General features: G+C 36.6%; 1 protein-coding gene across 2 annotated transcripts in view; it reads right to left on the bottom strand.

Moving 5' to 3' along the window:
• cngb1a (cyclic nucleotide gated channel subunit beta 1a) overlaps window positions 1-22975 on the bottom strand; it is a 117765-nt gene that overhangs the window by 15808 nt on the left and 78982 nt on the right. For both annotated transcript variants that reach the window (XM_048168665.1, XM_048168664.1), the window contains 12 exons: window positions 22073-22097; window positions 21857-21941; window positions 21638-21771; window positions 21377-21548; window positions 16075-16141; window positions 15939-15963; window positions 13483-13732; window positions 11619-11765; window positions 11356-11397; window positions 10417-10473; window positions 4646-4778; window positions 2827-2857 (listed from right to left, as the gene is read on the bottom strand). In XM_048168665.1, coding sequence (XP_048024622.1) covers window positions 2827-2857; window positions 4646-4778; window positions 10417-10473; window positions 11356-11397; window positions 11619-11765; window positions 13483-13732; window positions 15939-15963; window positions 16075-16141; window positions 21377-21548; window positions 21638-21771; window positions 21857-21941; window positions 22073-22097 — 1168 coding nt within the window. The remainder of the gene's footprint in view (window positions 1-2826; window positions 2858-4645; window positions 4779-10416; window positions 10474-11355; window positions 11398-11618; window positions 11766-13482; window positions 13733-15938; window positions 15964-16074; window positions 16142-21376; window positions 21549-21637; window positions 21772-21856; window positions 21942-22072; window positions 22098-22975) is intronic.

Below are 22975 nucleotides of genomic sequence, written 5' to 3'. Positions count from 1 at the left end.
TATATTTTTAAAAATTATTTATTAATTATGTAAATACTTAGAGGCCTACTTTAAATTGTATAGACAATATATATACAGTAGTGCACAGAAGAAATGTCCAGCCTGGGAAAATTTAAAACTATATTTCAAATATTATTACAAAAATTTGTTAAAGATTTTGTAAGCATATTGCATAGTTGTTTGTTGCAATGAAACATGCCAAATTGTTGCAAATTTTTGGCCAGGCTGTCATACAAAGAAATTATGAACACATGCAAACACAAGTGAGAACCAACGAAACATTAATAAATAATTATGTTGTAGTCAGTGTATGCTTTCTCCTGTTAGCTTTTTTTATTCAGTTTTTGCATAGTAAAATAAAACCTGTAGCTGTAGTTTGCCCTATTTTGCCAAATAATTTTGTCAGATAAATACCTAAACCAAGTTTAGTGTTTTGTTCATTAATCTACAAGAGTTTATGCTGAATTAAATGACAGATACAGTTATTTGTGTAAAATTACCAAAATACCAATAATAAAGAGAAAAAAATGTTGCCAGTTTAAACCTTGCAAAAAATGTTAAACAATGAGGGACTTTAAAGGTCCCGTTTTTCGTGGTTTTTTGAAGCTTTGATTGTGTTTATAGTGTGCAATATAACATGTGTTCATGTTTCGCGTGTAAAAAAACACAGTATTTTTCACATAATTTACTTATCTGTATACCGCTGTTTCCACTGTCATAAAAACGGGCTGATGACTTCCTTGTTCTATGAAGTCCCTCCTTCAGAAATACGTAACGAGTTCTGATTGTGCCAGCAGTTCCTGTGTTGTGATTCGACAGCAGTTTAGCGCTCCGTGCCCGGAAAAGTCACGCCTCTTACCATAACGTGGAGATGCACGCGCTCAGTGTTATTGTAAACATGTCTTTAATTTTACCCTATCAATTTGAGCCGGAATCAGACCCGGTGATTGGACTGCGGGATGAAAATAACAGCGTTTCGACGACATGGCGACAAACACACTCTACAAACGCAACTCTTGTGTATTCCTGTGGGCGGAGGTTAGTCAAAAAACTGTTTTAGTGACGTCATTAAAGAAGGAAGTAGAGGGATGTAGTCCAAACTGGCCGTTCGATGTAGGCGACTTCTGTTAAATAAAATATCTCGCTTGGCATTGAACTTTGAGCTTTAAAATTTTACAGATTTTATTTATACTCTAACAACAACATTACACACTAACTAAAGTTTGAAACATGGGATCACGAAGAACGGGACCTTTAAATTATAGACAAGCCCGAAATATATCAGGACTGATGAAGGACAGTCATCGGGAAACCTTAAATTTTATAAAACTTAATATTTTAGACTTTTTAAGCTCCCTTGGGGACAACATTTTACAGCTTGGACACACCTATGTGCATCACAAATGTGAGTGAAATGCTCACATTGTCGAGCCCTGATCTATAATATTTTGGTGCCTAGACATAGCTAAACTAGATCTCTGTGATATTCTGATTTCAGAGCCTGAACACTGTCAATATAATCCAAGGGGTTTTTCACCGATTTTATCGCCCACCAGGGGAAAACATACATGTAAGTAACAGCACACTTCTCCTCAATAAGCTACAGGATTTGAGGTTCAATGTCAGTAGCACAAACAATAACAATGGTTCTTATTATCAAAAATCACTGGCACAAGCACAGCACAGCACAGCACTATCTAGCACAGTCAGTTCACCTGAGTGATTGTTGAAGTTTTGGTGTCTTTCTGTAACTGTAGGGCACTTCGAAACCATGTCTATGGGATGCATGGGATGATCTGGATTTTAGGGCACTTTAGCATGGGATGACAGTGAGTATTTTAAGAAGTAAATCCACTAGCTACAGATTCTAACTCAAAGACTACATGCTGCTGCTGAGGCGTTCTACATGGGCTTGAGGATGTTGAGGCGATGGAGAACATTCTGGAAGCACTGGTTGGCTTGTTTTGGAAGCTGGGATATCTCCTGGTACAGCAGCAGAACATCAGAGGGCATCGTGGGCAAGGGAACATTGTTTTTCAGCAGATGCAAGTTGCTCAGACATGCAGAAGCATGAGGGATGCGAAGAACCCAGCTCTTTACGCCAGTACAGCTAGCGGGCACTGCAGATAGGTAGACCAGTTCGATTACTGGACGTTCACAATACCTTTCATTGGTTATGATCAAACTGGATCTCAACAGTTACAGTAATGTTCAGTTGATTAGATCTGCAGGACTGAAGCTTCATAAAATCAACAGGTTAGGGTTAGGGTTAGGGTTAGGGTTAGGGTTAGATCAGGGTCAGGTTTTTCTTTATCTATTTTAGCTCGTTTGCTGCTAGACCTATATGCTGGGTTTATACTGCACATGCTTGTATACAGTGTTGGGTTAAGTTAGTCTAAAAAAGTAATTAATTACTAGCTACTAATCACATCTTCAACAGTATATTTAGATTACTGTACTAATTACTCTCTTTAAAAAGTATTGCATTTCTTATTACTAATTACTTTCTGAATCCCATATCAACCTCGACCAGTTGAACAATACAAGGATAGATGAATAATAAATAATATAAAATTGCATAAATGATTCTTGAACTGACCAAAGTATTTTGGTGTTAAATCCACCATTGTTTTGTATAGAATTGTTCTATAGTCTAAACACTATTTAATGCAATTACATCAGAAGTAACTGCAAATTACAGAAAAAATAAGAGTAATCCCCTACTTTACTTTTTCAAGGCAAAAGTAATTAAATTACTGTAATTAATTACTTAGTAATGCATTACAGACAACACTGCTTGTATATAGTAATGATGTTCACACTGACCTCCACATTCTTCTTCTGGAAGTTCCTCTTCCTGTAACAACAGAAGATTAATAAAAGCAAACATGCATAAGACAGCAGAGACAAATATGACCAATTCCACATGTCTAAATGTATATAGCTGCAATTCAAAAGAATCACAATTTAATTTTTATATTTCTGAAAGTAAAATACTTTTTCCAAGGCTGCATTTAATTGATTGAAAAAATACAGTAAATATTTATACTGTATACAAGTGACTATTTCATTTAAATGCTGTGATTTTCAAAATATCTATTAAAAGAATCTTTTAATGACACTTGTCATTGAAAATAAAAAAACACAATTGCAACTTATCTCACAATTCTAACTTTTTTCTCATAATTGCAAGTTTACATTTCTGACATTTCTCAGAATTGCGAGATATAAACTCACATGGGTTTTAAAGTCAGAATTGCAAGTTTATGGCCTGGTTCCACAGACAAGGCTTAAATTAAGCCAGGATTAAGCCTTAGTTAAATGAGGACATTTAAGTAGCTTTTATAAAAACGGATTAGAAAAAACATTACTGGTGTGCATCTTGAGACAAAAAAACGGCAATGACATATTTTAAGATCCTTGTCTGTGAAACTGGGCATATATCTTGCAATTCAGACTTTATCAGTCGTTTCCATACATTTGACAAGGCCTTGTGCATTCTGTCATTTTATAAACATCTGATTCATCCCATTCAAAGGTTTTTACAGTACCAAAACAAGCACATTACAGTGATTTCTCATTACTGCTGATTTCATGTGAATTCAGATGATGTGAATTGTACAAAAACATATGATTTTTAGAAAACGTAAGCACCCTTAACCCTACCTTTACATGACCATTACTGGGGTGTAAACAGATCGTACAAACATGTACTAATAAGATTGTATGAATCCATTCAAATTAGCCATCATGCCAAAATGTAAATAGATATGAATTGTCATGAGATTGTATTTTGGAGATTGTATGTGTTGGTATTTTCATAATTGCATTCCTGGAGCTCAAGCATGGCATTACCAATGCCAAGGCCATGGGCTCGATTTACAGGAAATGCATGAACTGATAAAAAGGTACAGGTACTGTACCTTGAATGCATTAATGCAATGTAAGTCTGCAAAATGCACACATGTAAATGTAATTGTTTTGCTATCACAAGTAAAAATGACACAATAAAACAACAATTTCAAACATTACATTACTATATTTTCCAGAAAATAAGTTGCACCATCTCAAAATGGCAGTATTGAAAAATATGAATAAATTAAAATTAAACACAGAAAAGTTGCATCTGTGTATATGTCACATTTTATTTTGACATTCAGAAATAATGTAAATACTGGTAAATAAAACTAAACTTCAATAAACATTATAAAACATCACTCACTCCACCAAAAATCCTTTAAAGTTAATGGTATTCAGAAAAGGAATGAAAAATACTAGTAAAAGACAAACATAAGCTACAGCTGCATTCATTATAAACAACAACATTTATTGTGAAGGCTAAACGAATTTAAAGCAAAACTAAAACTAAATAAGCTGTATGACTAAATTTGGCTACTTCTCTCATTCGGTACGATTCCAAAACTTTGTGCTTGCCACTAATTATGTTATATAAATCACTTTGGAATATAAATTGCAAAAAAATAAATAAAAAATAAAAGGAACATATGGTATGGCTGTTTTAAAAGTTTTTAATTAAATGTTGCCTTGGTTTAAAAGAAATATCAAAAACTTTCTTTCAAAAACATAAAAATGTCTTCCCAAACTTTCGAATGGTAGTGTGCTAAAATGTTTTAAGCGATGTTACCTGGTTAGCATCAGGAGGTAAAGATGTGGAGCGCTCAGGCTGAGTGGTCACAGGCGGTGGACTTTGGGGTGGGTGATCTGAAACCTCAGACTCGTGCGGTGACGGCTCCGCCGGGCAGATGTCCACCAGGCTCCTAAAAAGGGTTTGAGCTGGAGTCTAGTCATGGCAACACAACCAGTCCATCACAAACGTTCAGAGACTGGTGAGCCGCCAATCAGATCTCTAGCGGTTTACCAGATAAAACTCAAAAGAGCTGATAAGAACATGTGATTGGATTATGAAAATCAACCATTCTGTTGGACAATCTCATTTGTAACAGAATGTTTTTAGTTCCAGCTACAGTGAAAGTGAATATATGATGGTATTTCAGGCAACATTACTATCAATGCTATATTAGATGCAGCTATCAATATGGACTACTGTAAATGTATGTTGAATTTCAAGTGTGTGTTCGGTGTGGTATGGAAGCTTGTTTCTGCCAAGGAATAAAAAAAATTGCAATTGCTAGTTTAAATCCTCGCAATTCTGACTTTACAAATAAACACAATTCTGACTTTATTTCTCGCAATTTCTAGTTTATATCACAATTCTGACTTTTTTCTTGTAATTGTGAGTTTATACCTTGCAATTCTGAATTTATAAATAAACTCGCAAATCTATTTTTCTTGCATTTGCAAGTTTATATCTTGCAATTCTGGCTTTATTTCTCACAATTTCTAGTTTATATATTTTCCTTGAAATTGCAAGTTTATATCTTGCAATTCATTGTTATAATCCTGAGTTATATCTTAACTCGGAAATTGGCAGAAAAACTTTCAGAATTGTGAGATATAAACTTTTTAGATATCAACTTGCAATTGCAAGTTTATATCTCACAATTCTTAGTTATAATTCTGAGTTATATTTAAACTTGAAATTGCAAGAAATAGTCAGAATTTTGAGATATAAAACTTGGAATTTCGAGAAATAGTCAGAATTGCAAGATATAAATCTGAGATATCTAAACTCGTAATTGTGAACAAAATTTTTTAGAATTGCAAGATATAAACTTTTTAGATATAAACTTGCAATTGCATTGTCAACATTCTCATATCATGTTAAGAAGCATGTGTGGGCTTTCGGGGTACGGTGCTACAATGGTTCTGCTCATACTTAACTAATAGGAGTTATTCTGTCTGCATCGGGCAACAGTCCTCGTCTAAAATGCACTTGGGCTCTGGTGTTCCTCAGGGCTCTATTCTTGGCCCGGTACTGTTTAATCTTTCTATGCTCCCTTTGGGTTACATTCTATCTAAATATGGGGTATCTTTTCATCTGTATGCTAATGACACACAAATTTACCTGCCTTTAAAGCATGATGATAAGCTTGCCTTAGCGCCGATATTGGACTGTTTGGACAAACTAAAACTCTGGCTTCTTGAGTCTTAATGAGAGCAAGAACGAAATTATCTTGTTTGGTTCAAATGACTGCAGTGCTCATGACTTTGATCTTCATACGCTGTTACAGAATCTGGGGGTTTTGCTTGATAACAGCCTTAAATATGATAAGCAGATAAGTGCATCTGCTTATCAGATGCACGAAGTGCATCTTCGTCTTTAAGCCAAGGTTAAGCCCTTTTTGTCTACTAAGAACACTGAGACTGTTATGCATGCTTTTGTAACATCCCGATTAGATTATTGTAACTCTTTATATATTGGTGCTCCTCAGACATGTGTCACACACTTGCAATCAGTTCAAAACGCCTCAGCACGGCTCCTCAAAGCGAAGCGTAAATGAGATCACATTACACCGGCTTTGATCTCGCTTAATTGGTTGCCGGTTAAATAGAGAATTGATTTTAAAGTTTTGTTATTTGTTTTTAAGTCTTTGCGAAACCAAGCTCCACAGTACCTATCTGAACTACCACATCTGCCATCACAGTCAAGATTACTCAGATCAGGGGACTCTGATCTACTATCTGTTCCTAGAACTAGACCTAAAAATAGGGGAGATTGTGCTTTTGCGGTCATCTGCCCTAAGTTATGGAATAGCCTACCGGCTTACATCAGATCCGCCTAAACTCTGTCAGTTTTCAAATCCAATTGGAAAACTTATCTTTTCTCAATTACATTCAATATTTCTTGATTTTCATTAGCATTTAATCATCTCTTGATTTAAGTATTCTCTTCTATTTTACCTTAGTCCATAGGTTTTCCATTTTATTGTCTTTTATTCGCTTTAATGCTTTATGTGTTTCTTTTCTATTGTTTGTTTCATTTGGCTTTTGTAAAGCACTTTGGTCAACACCAGTTGTTTTTAAATGTGCTATATAAATACAATGCAAACAGGTAAGGGGGAAAAAGGTGAGAACATTGCATGGGGCGGGGGCATGCTCTGCACTGAATATTTTTTATAGATATTTGCTTTAAATGCTCATTTGTTGTTACTTTAAGGGATTGTTTTTATTTTTTATTACCTCATATGTCCCAAACTGTAATTTTCACAAAAAACAAAACAAACAAACAAACAAACAAAAAAACATTGTTGCAACATTTTACCAAAATCAAGATTGAATAGATTTGGTCAAAATCTGCAGACTGTTTGCCCTCTCTCTCTTCACTGTTCCCACATCTCAGACCTCAAATACATAAAATATTACCCTTCATATACATAGTTTTTAAAGCAGAGTAAAGGAAACACTGTGCAGTACTTTCTGAGTTATATCTAAACTCGGAATTGCGAGAAATAGTCAGAATTGTGAGAAAGTTACAATTTCCTTTTATTTTGTATTCCATGGTGGAAACAAGCTTCCATAGTGTAGTCATATCTGTCACCAGCTAAAAAAGCGTATCAACCAGCAAGTCTTATCTAGTGAAGCCGTTTTACCCTGCTAATACCCAGAGAGGACATTGGTGACCAGCAGCTAAAATGCAACATACTGCATGATGGTGAAAGTGCTGCTTTTGTCAATGTTGATTGTCTCACAAGCAAACATTTTTGACCCAGTTCTCAACAACACATTACTGGAATTGGTATACAAAATTTCTGTACTCCTTTCCCCTACTTTTGCTTGTAAAGAAAGTTATCATCCTCTTAAATTACATTGTTGACACGCAGAGTCAACTTTTAACTAAAAGTAGTAGTGCTACCAAGTTAATTTTACTTAAATGAACTTTTCAGCTGTTATCCCAGTAGAGTGCTAGTCCATGTTTTTATGCCCAAAACATGTATGGTCTACACCTACAGCATTAAAGTATTAGTTCACTTTAAAATGAAAATTAAGACAATAAGCCTCAAGCCATCCTAGGTGTATATGAATTTCTTCTTTCTGATGAACACAATTGGAATTATATTAATAAACATCCTAATGCATGCAGGCTTTATAATGACCGTGAACGGGACCGATGTGTTTGAAGCTCAAGAAAGTGCATCCATCATAAACGTACTCCACGTGGCTCCGGGAGGTTAATAAAGGCCATCTGAAGCGAAGCGATGCATTTGTGAAATATACATATTTAACAAATTATAAAATAAAATATCTAGCATCAGTTACGCTTTTATTTTTAGTTGAATGCGAAATGTGTAGGATGTAGTGTAAGCATTTTGAAGAGAGGCGTTACACTTTCTTCCTAAGCAGCATATGGAAGGCGGTCTGGCAGAAGCTAGTTATTTTACTTTATAACTTGTTAAATATGGATATGTTTCTTACACAAATGCATTGCTTTGCTCTAGAAGGCCTTTATTAACCACCCGGTGTTGTGTGGAGTATGATTATGATGGATGGATGCACTTTCTTCAGCTTTATACTCTTCATACAAGCAGAACTTTTCTAAAGGTGTCCCTCAGGGGTCTGTCCTGGGACCCATTTTATTTTCCTTGTATATAAATAATATTTGTGATAACATTCCCAATGCTCTGTACCATCTTTATGCAGATGACACTGCTATTTATTGCTGTGCTTCATCAGCTTCACAAGCTCTTCATTATTTACGGTCAGCGTTTGATATTGTAGTCTTGTCTGTCAACTTAAACTGGATTTTGAACAAAAATAGATTGAGTTATAAGTACCTGGGTATTTTATTTGATAGTCAATTAACTTTTAAGCCACACATTGATAAACTACTTTCTAAATTTAAGCTTAAATTGGGTTTTTATTTCAGAAACAGATCTTTATTTTCTTTTAGTGCAAGGAAATATTTGGTATCTGCAACCTTTTTACCATTATTGGATTATGGATATCTGCTTTATATGACTGCCGCAGTACGTTATTTTAAAAAACTTGATACTGTTTATCATAGCGCTTTACGTTTTATTACTGGTTATTGCTGTCGAACACATCATTGCACTATAAATGATAAGGTGCCATCTGATGATAAGATGAGTTGCCATCTTTGTATACTCAAAGAACTTTTATTTATTGTTTTCACTGACATTATAAAGCTTGGATGCGTCAGGATATTTATTAATATAACTCTGATTGTGTTCATTAGAAAGAAGAAAGTCATATCCACCTAGGATGGTTTGAGCGTAAGTAAATCTTGGGTTAATTTTCATTTTAAAGTGAACAAATCCTTTAATGTACAAAAAACTTTGTGTGTAGAATTATATAGGTATACAATCTGTTTACACAAACTAATGTAGGCCAGTCTAACATACCTTGTCATGTCGACACTGTTTAGGAGATGTCAAAATGATTGCAAAATGTTGATAAAAAGTGCACATTTCAGTTTTATTTCATGACTTTATGGCTTACTGAATTCAGCACTGCAAAATGCAGCAGCAGCGGCTCTGAAACTGTGTTCTACTTCTACTGAAGTTCTTCGGCCTAAAAGCTTTTTGCCATCAGCTGTTCTGGTTTGCAGACAGGATGGTTTATAGTGATGTGGTAAAGCAGGATGAAGCCTAAATTAAGCATCTGACATCATGCCCAAAATAACACAAAGTACTCAAAAGTGGGACACTTCTGTATTTGTAATGGTTGGTCTTTTTAGAGACTGAAGAAACATTGCTTTGATGTAGAAAAATGTAACTATATGGGCTAAATTGCTCATTTTCTTTAATCTAAGGAGTTTTAATCTTGGTTTAAATAGCCTGGGTGATAAATCAAATAATGGAAGATTGTTTCCGCAACTAAATTACTTTTTTTTTCTCAGAATTGCGAGATATAAAGTCACGATTGCATGATATAAACTCGAAATTGCATCTTTTTTTGTGAGATAAAAAGTCGCAATTACCTTTTTTTATTTTTTATTTCATGGCGGAAACAAGCTTCCATACTGCAGTTATCTTTATTTGGCCAGTTAAATTTTCTTAGAACCATTTCCCTTGAGATTGAGTTAAGATTCGTTTTATTTCAGTAAATCGGTTGTTAAACCTATGAAACTAGTCTTTGACTCAGAACAAAACTTAGATTCAGCCTTTTTAAAAAATGTTTTATGTAGCATCACCTTTTTTTAAAACAAAGGAGATGTGAAAATTATCAAATGGATAAAATCTTTTCAAGATATTTTGTATCTCATTATAGAATCAATAATACTGCCCAGCCCTAAAGACAATATAAAATACTGCACGAATGTATGAAAGCTTCATACTCATTTCAGAAGTACATGCTCTAGTTTTTCAAAGGCAGTGTGGGGACTTATAGATACAAACAGCTGCTAAAGCATGTGCTGCAGCTTTTATGAAATATAATGTGCCACACTGAAGGACCTTGCCATCAGTGCAAGTATTACAATTAATGCCCAGGCTGCTATAGCGCTTTGCTGCTGAGCTCTGAGGATGAAGGCCTTACTCTGTGATCTTACTATCCTCATTCTCCTCCTCACTCTCTTCATGGAACGGCTGTAACCTGTATGGCGAGCCGGAGAGGACAAACAGCACTTCAGCTGACATGCAACATAATAAAGTAATGGCACAGCAGTAAAGAGAAGCAAGCAAGAACTCGTATCCAATCAAATCGTGAGTTGTAACATTCACTCTGCTGTGAGGAAAGTTGCGGCACTGAAGGGTTGGAAGCAGGGTCCAAAATTATGTTTTTCTCACACCTGTGAATTGCAAGTTAATCACTAGCGACCATAAAAGTGCATTTTGCAATAGTATAAAAAAATCTATAAATATAGAATTAGATTTGGGATTATTAAGTATACCACACATGTATTTTTGACCACATCATTTAAGAAGTGGAGGAGACTGCTAGAGCAAAGACAGAAGAGAGGTGAGAGAGAAATGTTCAGATCCCAATATAATTTAATTTAATTTAATTTAATTGGACTTTTTCTTATAATACTATTTATTTTTTATATGCACTATTGTTCAAAAGTCAGTAAGATTTGTTTTCCTTTTTTTTCATCAAGGACACATTTAATTGATCAAAAGTGTCAGTAAAGACATTTATAATGTTTCAAAAGATTTAAATGCTGTTTTTTCCCCTGAATGGCCCCTAAAAATCATTTTTTTTGTTTTTTTTTTATGAAAAATCTTACCAAACTTTTCAACAGTAGTGTATATGGTTGGCTTAATCCAAGAAATATGCATATATATGTTTTGCATTGATGTGAAAGTCTTTAGATGACTTCTAAAAGATGTTTTCTTCAGTAGACAGTTTGAATGTAATAAGGCACATAGATGACCACAAAGCTAACAGAAACTGACTAAAAGCTAAACTAAAATGTTAATTTTGGACCCTGGCAGAAAGCAAGGAGCGAGAGCAGAAGAGGAGGGTGACACTTACTCTGGGTCTTCTTCATTCTCTTCCTCCTGGATATTTGGCAGTCTTTGTAAAACAAACAGTGAACAGGTGAACAGGTGTTTGTGTGTGTGAGACAGAGAGAGAGAGAGAAAGGGATAGAGACAGCGCATTGGTCACTTTGTGTAGCCACTTTGTGGTTTATCACACCCCAGATCTCAGTCTTAACAAACACAGAACAGGGCAGGAAGGGCGTAACACAGGCTCACTGAATTCCTCTCTGAGTTTGTAGTGTGTTTGTGACTTACTGATCATCATTGTCTGGTTCTTCGTTTTTCGTATCAATGATGATATGAGAGGTGTGTTCTTCCTCCAGCTGTCTGACGGCCAATTCTGCAGCCTGTCGGGCCAGATCCTCCGCCATGCGAGCTGCCTCCACGCGTTCCTGCTCCAGTCTACACACACACACAGGTGAATTGTGGGGACATTCCATAGGCGTAATGGTTTTTATACTGTACAAACCGTATTTTCTATCCCCCTACACCAACCCTACCCCTAAACCTACCCATCACAGAAAACTGTGCACATTTTTACTTTCTCAAAAAAACTCATTCTGTATGATTTATAAGCCTTTTGAAAAATAGGGATATGGGGTAATGTCCTCATGAGTAACCCTCTCCTTGTAATACCTATGTCATTCCCATGTCATTATACAAATTTGGGGACTTTCCATAGATATAATGATTTTTATACTGTATAAACTGTATATTCTATCCCCTAAACCATTTAAAAAAAAAAAACATCACTAGCTAACAGAATTTCATCTTACTTTTTGGCCATATAAATACCAACATTGCACCAAATTGCATATTTTTGCTCAGTTTGGGCCTCTGAATAAAACTGAGATGTTTTTCCTCCTCAAGTATGAGCTCAATATTCTCACTATATCATACTATATGAGCCATAAAAGCCTGATGTATCAAATATGATACTCAACAAAATCCACACATGCACACTTTTTTAGATTTTGTCTAAATGATGTTTTATTAACAAAGTTCGAGAGGAGCAGGTTCAGATAATTAACCTAATTAAGTGGAGAACATTCAGTTAATCAACTCAACCAATGACAAGAGGTATAAATACAGCAGACCGGGGGGAGTACTCTGGGTTCGAGCCAAAATTCCGAGCTCGGAGCCCTCCCCCCGGACAGCAAGCCAAATACGCATAACTTTTACTCTATTTAATTACATGTACATGTGAACTCATGAAAGGTGAAAAAAACTTCACATGTCAGGCTTCACAGTGTTAAAGGATTAGTTCACTTTCAAATTAAAATTTCCTGATAATTTATTCACCCCCATGTCATCCAAGACATTCATCTTTCTTTCTTCAGTCGAAAAGAAATTAACATTCCAGGATTATTCTTCTTATAGTGGACTTCAATCGAGCCCAAATGGTTGAAGGTCAAAATTAGTTTCATTGCAGCTTCAAAGGACTTTAAACGATACCAGACGAGGAATAAGGGTCTTAGCTAGAGAAACCATCACTCATTTTCTTAAAAAAACAAACTAAAAAACAAATTATATAAGTTTTAGCAATAAATGCTCATCTTGAACTAGCTCTCTTCTTCTTCACTATTAGAATTCCGTCAGTGTAGACACTGCTAAGTGTATTACTGCCCTCCACAGGTCAAAGTTTGAACTAATTGTTATATACTTGCACTAGAATATTGTATATGACAATTTAGTTCTAACTTTGACCTGAGGAGGGCAGTAATGCACTTAGCAGTGTCTACACTGCTGGAATTCAAATAGAGAAGAAGAAGAAGAGAGCTAGTTCAAGATGAGCAATTATGGTTAAAACGTATAAAATTAAAAAAATTAAAAAAATTGAAAATGAGTGATGGTTTCTCTAGATAAGAAACTTATTTCTCGTCTGGGATCACTGTAAACTGTAATTTTGACCTTCAACCCTTTGGGCTCCATTGAAGTCCACTATATGGAGAAAACTCCTGGAATGTTTTCATCAAAAACCTTCATTTCTTTTCTACTGAAGAAAGAAAGACATGAATATCTTGGATGACATGGGGGTGAATAAATTATCAGGAAATTTTCATTTGAAAGTGAACTAATCCTTTAAATCCACCACAAGATCCAAACAATTCACTCTCACCTCTCCTCTATGTTTGCTATGGCTGTTTCCTCCGCTTCCTTCTTGATGCTCTCAATAAGAGGCGTCCAGCGTTCAGTCTGTGTCTCCGCGTCCTCCTGCTCCTGCATGGCCAGCACGTGTGGCAGGATGTTGGGTATCACCTGCAGCAAGGAGCTATCCTGCTGCTCCTGCTCCTGCTCCCTCTCCTGGGCCTCCAAGTCTGAGTCCACCTCCTCCAGCACCATATCACATGGGTCCTGCAGGATGCAGACTGCACCAACAACAGAAAAGACCACAGGTCATAGGTTGAGATTAGGCCAAAAGACTAAAGAAATGGTTTTTAATTCATTTTCTACAAAGTATTTTAGTGTTTTTGTATCAATGCGTCATGACTGACATCACATCCAATGGGAAAAAATGTGATACAGTACTTAGGAATCACAGATTGTAGTCTTGGAAGTATGACCAAAATAAGAATTTTTACCGGAAAATATCATCTGAACAAGTAAGTAACAAATCTGCCTCTTTTGTTCTGACCAACTGAGAAAAAAAAAGCTTTACAATAAATTGCGCTGCCAGTGTCGATTAAATCTAATGATCGTTTAGCTTGGATCAAGTCAAACCGTACAAATTATTATTATTATTGTTATACTTTGTTCTTAAATTGTTAATGTTAACAACATCAGCATTGTGTAACTATGTATATTTAGTGTGTATTAGCGTTATCTGTAGATACCAATTTCTGTACAGTCTAATCTCTAATGTTAATTTGTCATACCATACAATCCGCCATAAAAATGATAAGTTTAATTATTGCAGCTGCTGTGAGAAAAGGCTCAAAATGATCCGCTACCAGCATCCTCCTCACATGCCATATAGCCTACTAGTTGGGACTCGTTCTTTAGGTAAACCGACATGATGTAATGACGCAAAGATGAATGGCTGCATGCTCGAATTTCCCGTGGAAACCCACTAGTGCCACTCGAATTAGAACACATTATTGCAAGGTAAGGCTGGCTATGTACTTGGTCAAAAATTGACTTTGGATCATTTTTAACAAAAAAAGTTATGGACTGCAGCTTTAAAAACAAACAAGGACGCCCAGCACATATGAGAAAAAGTAACACACATTACTTTCCATAAAAAGTAACTAAGTAATGCAATTAGTTACTTTTTTAGAGAGTAACACAATATTGTAATGCATTACTTTTAAAAGTAACTTTTCCCAACACTGCATATATGCCTCAAAGTGCTACAATTTACTTATACAGAAATGTATTTTAAAAATGCATCAAAACATTTTAGCTATTTTATAATTCATCAAAGCTGCTGCAGTTGCAAATAAAACAGAACAATAACACAGAATAATTTTTCAGTGTTTAGTAAGCATTTTACTGTACACATTTCTGCTTTGACCACACACAACAAACAGTCTGCTTTTATAAATCATTTATTTATTAGTGATTTCATACAGCGAACAAAGTAAGGTAGCTGCCTGCACTGTGTTAGCAATAGCCTTTCACAATAAAACATAAACAGCATCAATATACAGCATAATAATGTTCCACCCTGTTGTATTGAAGCCTGATATTGAAGAATAATGCACAGTGGCTTTACTAACATGCTTAGCATCATAAAAACAGGTAAAAGGTTTTGCTATTCAAAGCATTTAGACTAACTGTTGCTTTTATAGCAGGCGATGTAGATATTGGCAAACGCATTTAGTGGCATGGGGATTTATGAATATTTCACTTTTTTTTTGCTTTATGGCAACAATATTGAGTATAATTGTGCTCCTTTTTTATGTTAAAATACATTGTCCTATATCATGGTTTGATATTTTTAGACAAATAAGTAAGCAGAACATTGTGGCTCTGTAGTGCTTTTGAAATCTTGCACACAAGTTTGGGCCTGGACTAACTGATCGATCAAAGGCAGAAATGTTAAATTCCAGTTTAGCGAGAATAATGGAACAAAAACTGACACTTTACATCTAAAGCAGCAAATGACATTGTAAACTCTTGACTGGGCCACTGTATGTTTACCGCATATCTCTTTGAGGTAGCCAATGCACTAAATAATTAACAAGCCAGCACGCAAATCTATAATATACTGTAGTTAACAAATCACCAAAGAAGTTTACATAAAAAAGCACATTCATAGGTGTTGTAGCTCTAAAGAACTAGTGGATATTGATGTGTGTGTCTGTCTGAACATCTCTTGGTGTCTCTGTGTGGATATAATGACTCTCCCAGTCGTCTTCTCCTTATGTTTAGGGGGCTTTAACGACCTTCTCCCCTGAAACAGAAGGAGAAGAGGAGCTGAGTTAACACCTCCACCCTACAAATAAGCAGTTTGAGAGAATAGCAATGCTTCTGATATGTTCAAATATAATCTTGGTGGACAAAAAACCCTGTCCTGCAAAACCATCTGAAGTCATTATATCTAATATAGATATTTGTTTCAAAACAACTTACCGTTTTGAACGATATCAGAGCTGTCCTGCAAATAAACAAAGGGAATGGGTAAATGGAAGACTAGCAGTGAACTTTCTTTCTTTTTTTTTTACACACATTACACTACTTTAAAGGGGATGGTGTGCTCACAACTTACCTCTTTTGGTTTCAGTACTGGTTGTGGCATCATGCGTCCAAGCCCCTGTACAATCCAGCCAACCATACTTGAAAAAAAAATAAAAATAAAAAAATAAATAGCGTTTCATATACTCGCCTTCATATTAGGGCTGCACAACGATTAATCGCGATTAATCGTTGTGCAGCCCTACTTCATATACACTGTTTTTTACTCGCATTTGCATTTTACTCGCATAATTTTTTACTTGGCAAATTTTTAGGCCCAGTATATATATATATATATATATATATATATATAGAGTGCTCAGCGTAAATGAGAACACCCCCTTTGAAAAGTAACATCTTAAACAATATCTCAATAAACACAAAAACAATTTCCAAAATGTTGACAAGACTAAGTTTTATACATCTGTTTAACTTATAACATGAAAGTTAGGTTAATTATATAACTTAGAGAACAAAATGTTCAGTTTTACTCAAATTAGGGTAATGCAAAAATGAGTACACCCCACTCAAAGTCTCTGGAACAAAGCTAAATTTTAGACTACAAATGTCTAATTTAACAAGAATTCAACCACAGGTGAGTCTAATTATTCATTATACAGGTGTCTAGCAGACAGTTGACTATAGAGGGTATGCATCGACGTCACTTTCCCGCCGAAAATGCGCTCCCTCAGCTGGACTGAGTGGCAAAAGAACCTGTTGCGTAACTGGATTTAACAGGGGAAACTGCGAAAACGCGAGTAAAACTAACAAATTACACTAAAGGTTGGAATTGAATGTGTTCCTTACAACTTGTCAAATAAACCTAATCCATGGATATTGACATGCAGCCTGGAGTCGTGTTTCCTGACATTTCTATGTGCCCGATTTCGACGGCGGGGAAATACATCAAGCAAATCTGCCTGTAAATATTTTATATAACTACATTATCGGTAGGTTTAAATCCGCGTAATCACTTATATCAATGTTATATCATCATATTGTCCAGCCCTAAAACATATTTTTATAGTATAGTTTTTGTCAGTGTTGTTTATTTAAAAACACCCAATTATGCAGAATATAAGATGGAAAATAATTGATGAGTTGTCAAACTAATATATAACAATACAATATATATACGGTATGGTTTTACCTCAAAATCCAACAGTTTGACACAAAATGATAACTAAAACATGTTTCTCTGCCTGGAGTCGAGCTGTTTCTGTGAAATGCAGTTATCCATTTGCTTTTTTCCCTGTTGCTTTCTGCAGTTTTTAAATATATACCTCAGGGTTTGTGTCAAAGCTATTTGTACAGTCAGTCACAAAGCTCTTTCACGTTTTGGATGTGTTTGTGTTTTTCGCGACATTCACGGCGAAAACCAATGCTGCTGCTCAAGGGGCTCGCACACCGGACGCGAAGCTCAGCGCCGTGCCATGACACGTCTTTCAAATTCGAACGCATTGTTTTATATTTTTTTCTGAGTTGTAGCTGGGCGCCGCGGACAGGCGGCGAATGTCGTCGCCGGTGTACGTACACTTATAGTTCTAAAACAACGCGTTCGAATTTTAAAGACGTGGCGAGGCGCTGAGCTTCGTGTCCGGTGTGCGAGCCCCTTCAGTCTTTTGCCACTCAGTGGCCATGACCGCAGTCGTAACGGTCGACGGTGACGTCACGTGCATACCCTCTATAAAAGGGTGTTAAAACCCCTTCCCATTTCATGCTGTCAGCAATGGCACCACATGGAAGAGAAATGTCACAAGACCTGAGAAATAATTTCTTTCAGTCCCTCCAGAAAAACGCGGATTTTTTTTGTGATTGTTGCGGGCAAAAATCCTTGATTATGCGGCACGTTTTCTTAAAAAATGCGATGGAATATGCGGGATATTTTTGCAATTTTATGCGATGAAATTGCGGGAACTTGCAAAAACTGCGGTTTGATGAAAAAGAGAGAAAAAGAGGTGATTTCCCCAACACCCTGTTTTCACTAGGCTACTACCTTAATGTAACGAGTCATTTCTTATTACTTCCTATGATAAGCAAGCATAATAAATCACAGAATATTTAAGTTCTCAATCTGTTTTATTTCAGACCTTAATTAACACATGGCTCAAACTTCCGTCTGTGGTCCAACACGCAGTTGCACGGAGTGCAAAATAATTTGCCCCCACTGTCATGTAACACACCTGGAAACTGCCTCGCGCGATTTTTGCGCTTATTTTTGTTGGTAAATGAGAATGATTTGCGTGCTTCATCATGGTTTCACCGCGGGGTTTGCAGATGATGTTCACGTCGCGTAATTACGTCACTTCATAAGGTTCCCATGGCAATAGGGGGAAATAATGGCGCTTTACTTGTGTGAAGTAAATGCAACATTTTTCAACTTTCTGCTAAGATATATGTGACTTTTTTGCAACGAAAATACAGGGAGTATGAAATCATGCTAGCCCCACATATTTTACTCGCTGAAATCGGCAATTAATGCGGCAAAAGTGCGGCATATTTGAAAAAATGCGACCCCCGCATAAATATGCGGACTTTGGCTGATTATGCATTAAATCAGGCGATCGCATAATCGCGTTTTTCTGGAGGGACTGTTCTTTACACCAGAAAGGTGAAGATCAGCAAAGCTTTACTTATCAGTCAGAATACTGTAGCAAAAGTGGTACAAAAATTTTAAAAAGATGGAACTGCAACCATCTCACAGAGACGTCCAGGTCGTCCACGGAAGTTAACACCTCGACAGGAGCGTCTTCTGATGAGAAGTGTGGAAGAAAATTGGAATCCAAGTTCACTGCAGTTATCTAAAGAAGTACAAAGCCAAACTGGGGTGACTATTTCCCGTGACACAATACAGCATACACTGCAGAGGAATGGCATGCATGGGTGCCGTCCATGAAAGAAGCCTCTCCTAAATCCCACGCACAAAATAGCCCACCTTGAGTTTGCCAGGGCCCATGCTGACAAAGATGAAGACTACTGAGACTCTGGAGTGATGAGACCAAGATAAATGTTTTTGGAACTGATGGCATCAAAACTGTATGGCATCGCAAAGGTGAGGAATACAAAGAAAAATGCATGGCTACAGTGAAACATGCTGGTGGCAGTTTCCTTATGTGGGGCTGCATGAGTGCTGCTGGTGTCGGGAGCTGCATTTTATTGATGGCATCATGAATTCACAGATGTTCTGCTCTATACTGAAAGAGAAGATGCTACCATCACTTTGTTCCCTTGGTCGTCGTGCACTTTTCCAACATGACAACGATCCTAAACACACATCTAAGGCCACTGTTGGATTTCTGAAGAAAAACAGGGTGAAAGTGATTCAGTGGCTCCTGATCTGAACCCAATCGAACACCTATGGGGAATTCTGAAGAGACAAGTTGAGCATCACTCTCCATCCAGCATCCAGTCTCTAAAAGAGGTCATTCTTGAAGAATGAAAAAAGACAGATGTTGCAAGATGTCGCCAACTTGTTCATTCCACGCCTAGAAGACTTGGTGCTGTCATTAAAAATCATGGAGGCCATACAAAGTACTAGATGCAGTAGTTTTTGTTGTGGGGTGTACTTATTTTTGCATCACCCTAATTTGAGTAAAACTGAAAAATGTGTAATCTAAGTTATATTATTAAAGGGTTAGTTCACCCAAAAATGAAAATGATGTCATTAATGACTCACCCTCATGTCGTTCCAAACCCGTAAGACCTCCGTTCATCTTCGGAACACAGTTTAAGATATTTTAGATTTAGTACGAGAGCTTTCTGTCCCTCCATTGAAAACGTAACATTATCAAAGTAGTCCATGTGACATCAGTGGGTTAGTTAGAATTTGTTGAAGCATCGAAAATACATTTTGGTCCAAAAATAACAAAAACTACGACTTTATTCAGCATTGTCTTCTCTTCCGGGTCTGTTGTCAATCCGCATTCACGACTCCGCAGTGATGCTGCTAACGTAAGAAGCTGCTGATGTGTTATCTGGTGTGCCCGAGCTTCATTTACTAGGGCTGTTCGATTCTGGATTTTTTGGAATCTATTCCGATTCCTGTTTCTGATTCCAAGAATCGATTCCTCACTGTTAATTTCGATTCTTTTTTATTTTTTTTTATACCAACACCAATGTTAAATTCCAAAAGCATTTTGTTCAGGAACAGACTGATGCACACTTTACACATATAAATATTCTTCGCGTGAGTGTGATTGATTGTTGTTGTCAATTGATTTATTCTTGTCCTAAACTACAACGAGTAAGATCAAACCCCGCCCAGCAACCGATTCTAAAGATTTCACTGGGTCAGTCATTGCGCTGATTGCCTACACAATGCTGAAATAATCATAATCCATACTCTGTGTCACGACTGGATCCATTTATTTAGTCTGAACTTTATTTCTTTACATGTGATGTGATTGTGTTGACAAATGAAATCGACTACAGGCCGCGGTTTGTGTTAAAAAAAAAATATTAAAGAGGAGTCGATTCTTAATGAAATCGATTCCAACCTTTGGAATCGACTATCAATTCCCAACGCCTCGGAATCAAGGAATCGATTGTTTTTGGAATCAATTCCCAGCCCTGTCGTTTACAGTCTGAGGTGCACGCTGTAAACAAAACAACATTCGCAAACATGTCTAAGGATTTCGACACAGAGGAAGACTTGCATTTTTTTGCTCAGCCATATTTATTTGAACCCGAATACATGGACGAAGAACTAAGAGCGATGGAAGAAGCTCCTACACAGCAGCAACCGCTGTCACAAGCAGCGTCACTGCGGAGTCGTGAATGCGGATTGACAACAGACCCGGAAGAGAAGACAATGCTGAATAAAGTCGTTATTTTTGGACCAAAATGTATTTTCGATGCTTCAACAAATTCTAACTGACCCACTGATGTCACATGGACTACTCTGATGATGTTTTTATTACCTTTCTGGACATGGACAGTATACCGTACCTACACTTTCAATGGAGGGACAGATAGCTCTCGGACTAAATCTAAAATATCTTAAACTGTGTTCCGAAGATGAACGGAGGTCTTACGGGTTTGGAACGACATGAAGGTGAGTCATTAATGACATAATTTTCATTTTTGGGTGAACTAACCCTTTAACCTTTCTTTCATGTTATTAGGTTAAATAGATGTTATATTAAACTTAGTTTTGTCAACATTTTGGAAATTGTTTTTGTGTTCATTGAGATATTGTTTAAAATGTTACTTTTCAAAGGGGATGTACTCATTTACACTGAGATGTACATTAATGTACAAAAAATGTACATTAAACCAGGGTGTCAAGGTTTGCTTGGTTTACATAGACATTTTAAGGGAAGGGGGCGGACACTTACTTCGTGCCTTTGGAATCCTCAACTACTTTAGGCTGCTCAGGAGCTGCAGGTGCAGGTTCTGATGCAGGTGTAGGTGCAGGTGCAGGCGGGGCTGCAGGTGGAGGTGGAGGTGCTGGTGCTGGAGCTGGTGCAGGTGCAGGCGGAGGTGCAGGAGCAGGTGTTGGTTCAGGTGCTGAAAAAAAAAAAAAAATGTCACATTCAGAACACCCAGTCTTAAAGGAAGCTCAACCAAGCATTTTTTAATATTTTTTAAAATTCTACCTGGCTCTTGTTTGCAGGGTGTCACAGGAGCAGAAGCAGCCCTCTGGACAAGTGTTTCCGTACCAGGAGGACGAAGACTGATTGGAGACTGAGGGACTACCTTCTCAAAACCATTCTTAATCCATTCTATTACCCTGAAAGAGAAAGACCCGACAGATTAAAGGAAGAGTTCAGCCAGAATGAGAATTCTGATTAGCTTCTGACAGCTCATTAACATACCTGGGAGAGAAGGGAACGTTAGCAGCGTCTGGCTCCTCATCAGACACAACCTCCACCACAGGAATATGAGGCAGCGGCTCAGCATCTGGTGAGAGTGCGAATCATGTCACATGTGTCGTTTCCGTTCTCGTCAGCCCTTCACAATGCAAATTCTTTGAAAAATAATCATTGCCAAAGTTGATACAGTTGATCAAGTGGCTATCAAGAGGAACTTACCACGAATGTCTTTGATCTCTTGCACCTGTGAAGAGACGGAAACACAAAGAACTCTTACTGAATGTGGCCTTTGATTTAAAGGGATAGTTCACCCAAATAATGAAAATTCTGTGGTCATTTTCTTCTGCTGAACACAAAAGAAGATATTTCGAAGAATATGGGTAACCAAAATAGCTGTGGACACCGTTGACTTCCATAGTATGGGGAAAAAAATACTATGGAAGTCAATGGGGTCCATCAACTGTTTGGTTACTGACATTCTTCAAAATATCTTCTTTTGGGTTCAGCAGAAGAAAGAAATTCATACAGGTTTGGAACAACTTGAGGATGAGTAAATGGTGACAGAATTTTCATTATTGTGTGAACTATCCCTTTAATATTGGTGTTAAAATTAAGAGGTCAGGTACTCTAGATTGGCTTGCACTTCAGTTTTTCTCTGTCTATAGCCTATCATTCATTTGTAAAAGTGTTTGCGAGAAGGTTTTTAGGAATATATCAGTGTTTCTTCAACTTTGTGGAGTTTTGGCTTAGAAAACTGTAGAAAATAAAAACTCTTTTTTATCTCAATTTATTTTTTAACACATAATGTATGTCATATTTCACCTCAAGCTGGACAGGTGTAGATTGTGTAAAAAAAAACAAACAATAACTTTAAAATCGTTTTCAAATGCTAAATATATTTCGCACTCAAATAATATTTTAAGACTGAAAGTCTGGGTCTGTGAAGACGTGAAAAACAATAAAATATACATAAAACACATTTGGAAAAACCGCAATAAATAAATAAACCATGAAGTTTTAATGTGATCTTCATGTAACAAAGTGTTAGTTTTAATAAAAATTAAGGTTGCCAAAATATTTTTAACTTCCCCTCCCTCTTGCACTGACACCTCTTCTCCGATG

This window comes from Megalobrama amblycephala, linkage group LG19, assembly GCF_018812025.1.
Source record: "Megalobrama amblycephala isolate DHTTF-2021 linkage group LG19, ASM1881202v1, whole genome shotgun sequence".
NCBI classification, from domain to species: domain Eukaryota; kingdom Metazoa; phylum Chordata; class Actinopteri; order Cypriniformes; family Xenocyprididae; genus Megalobrama; species Megalobrama amblycephala.
This window is presented reverse-complemented; position numbering and strand designations above follow the sequence as displayed.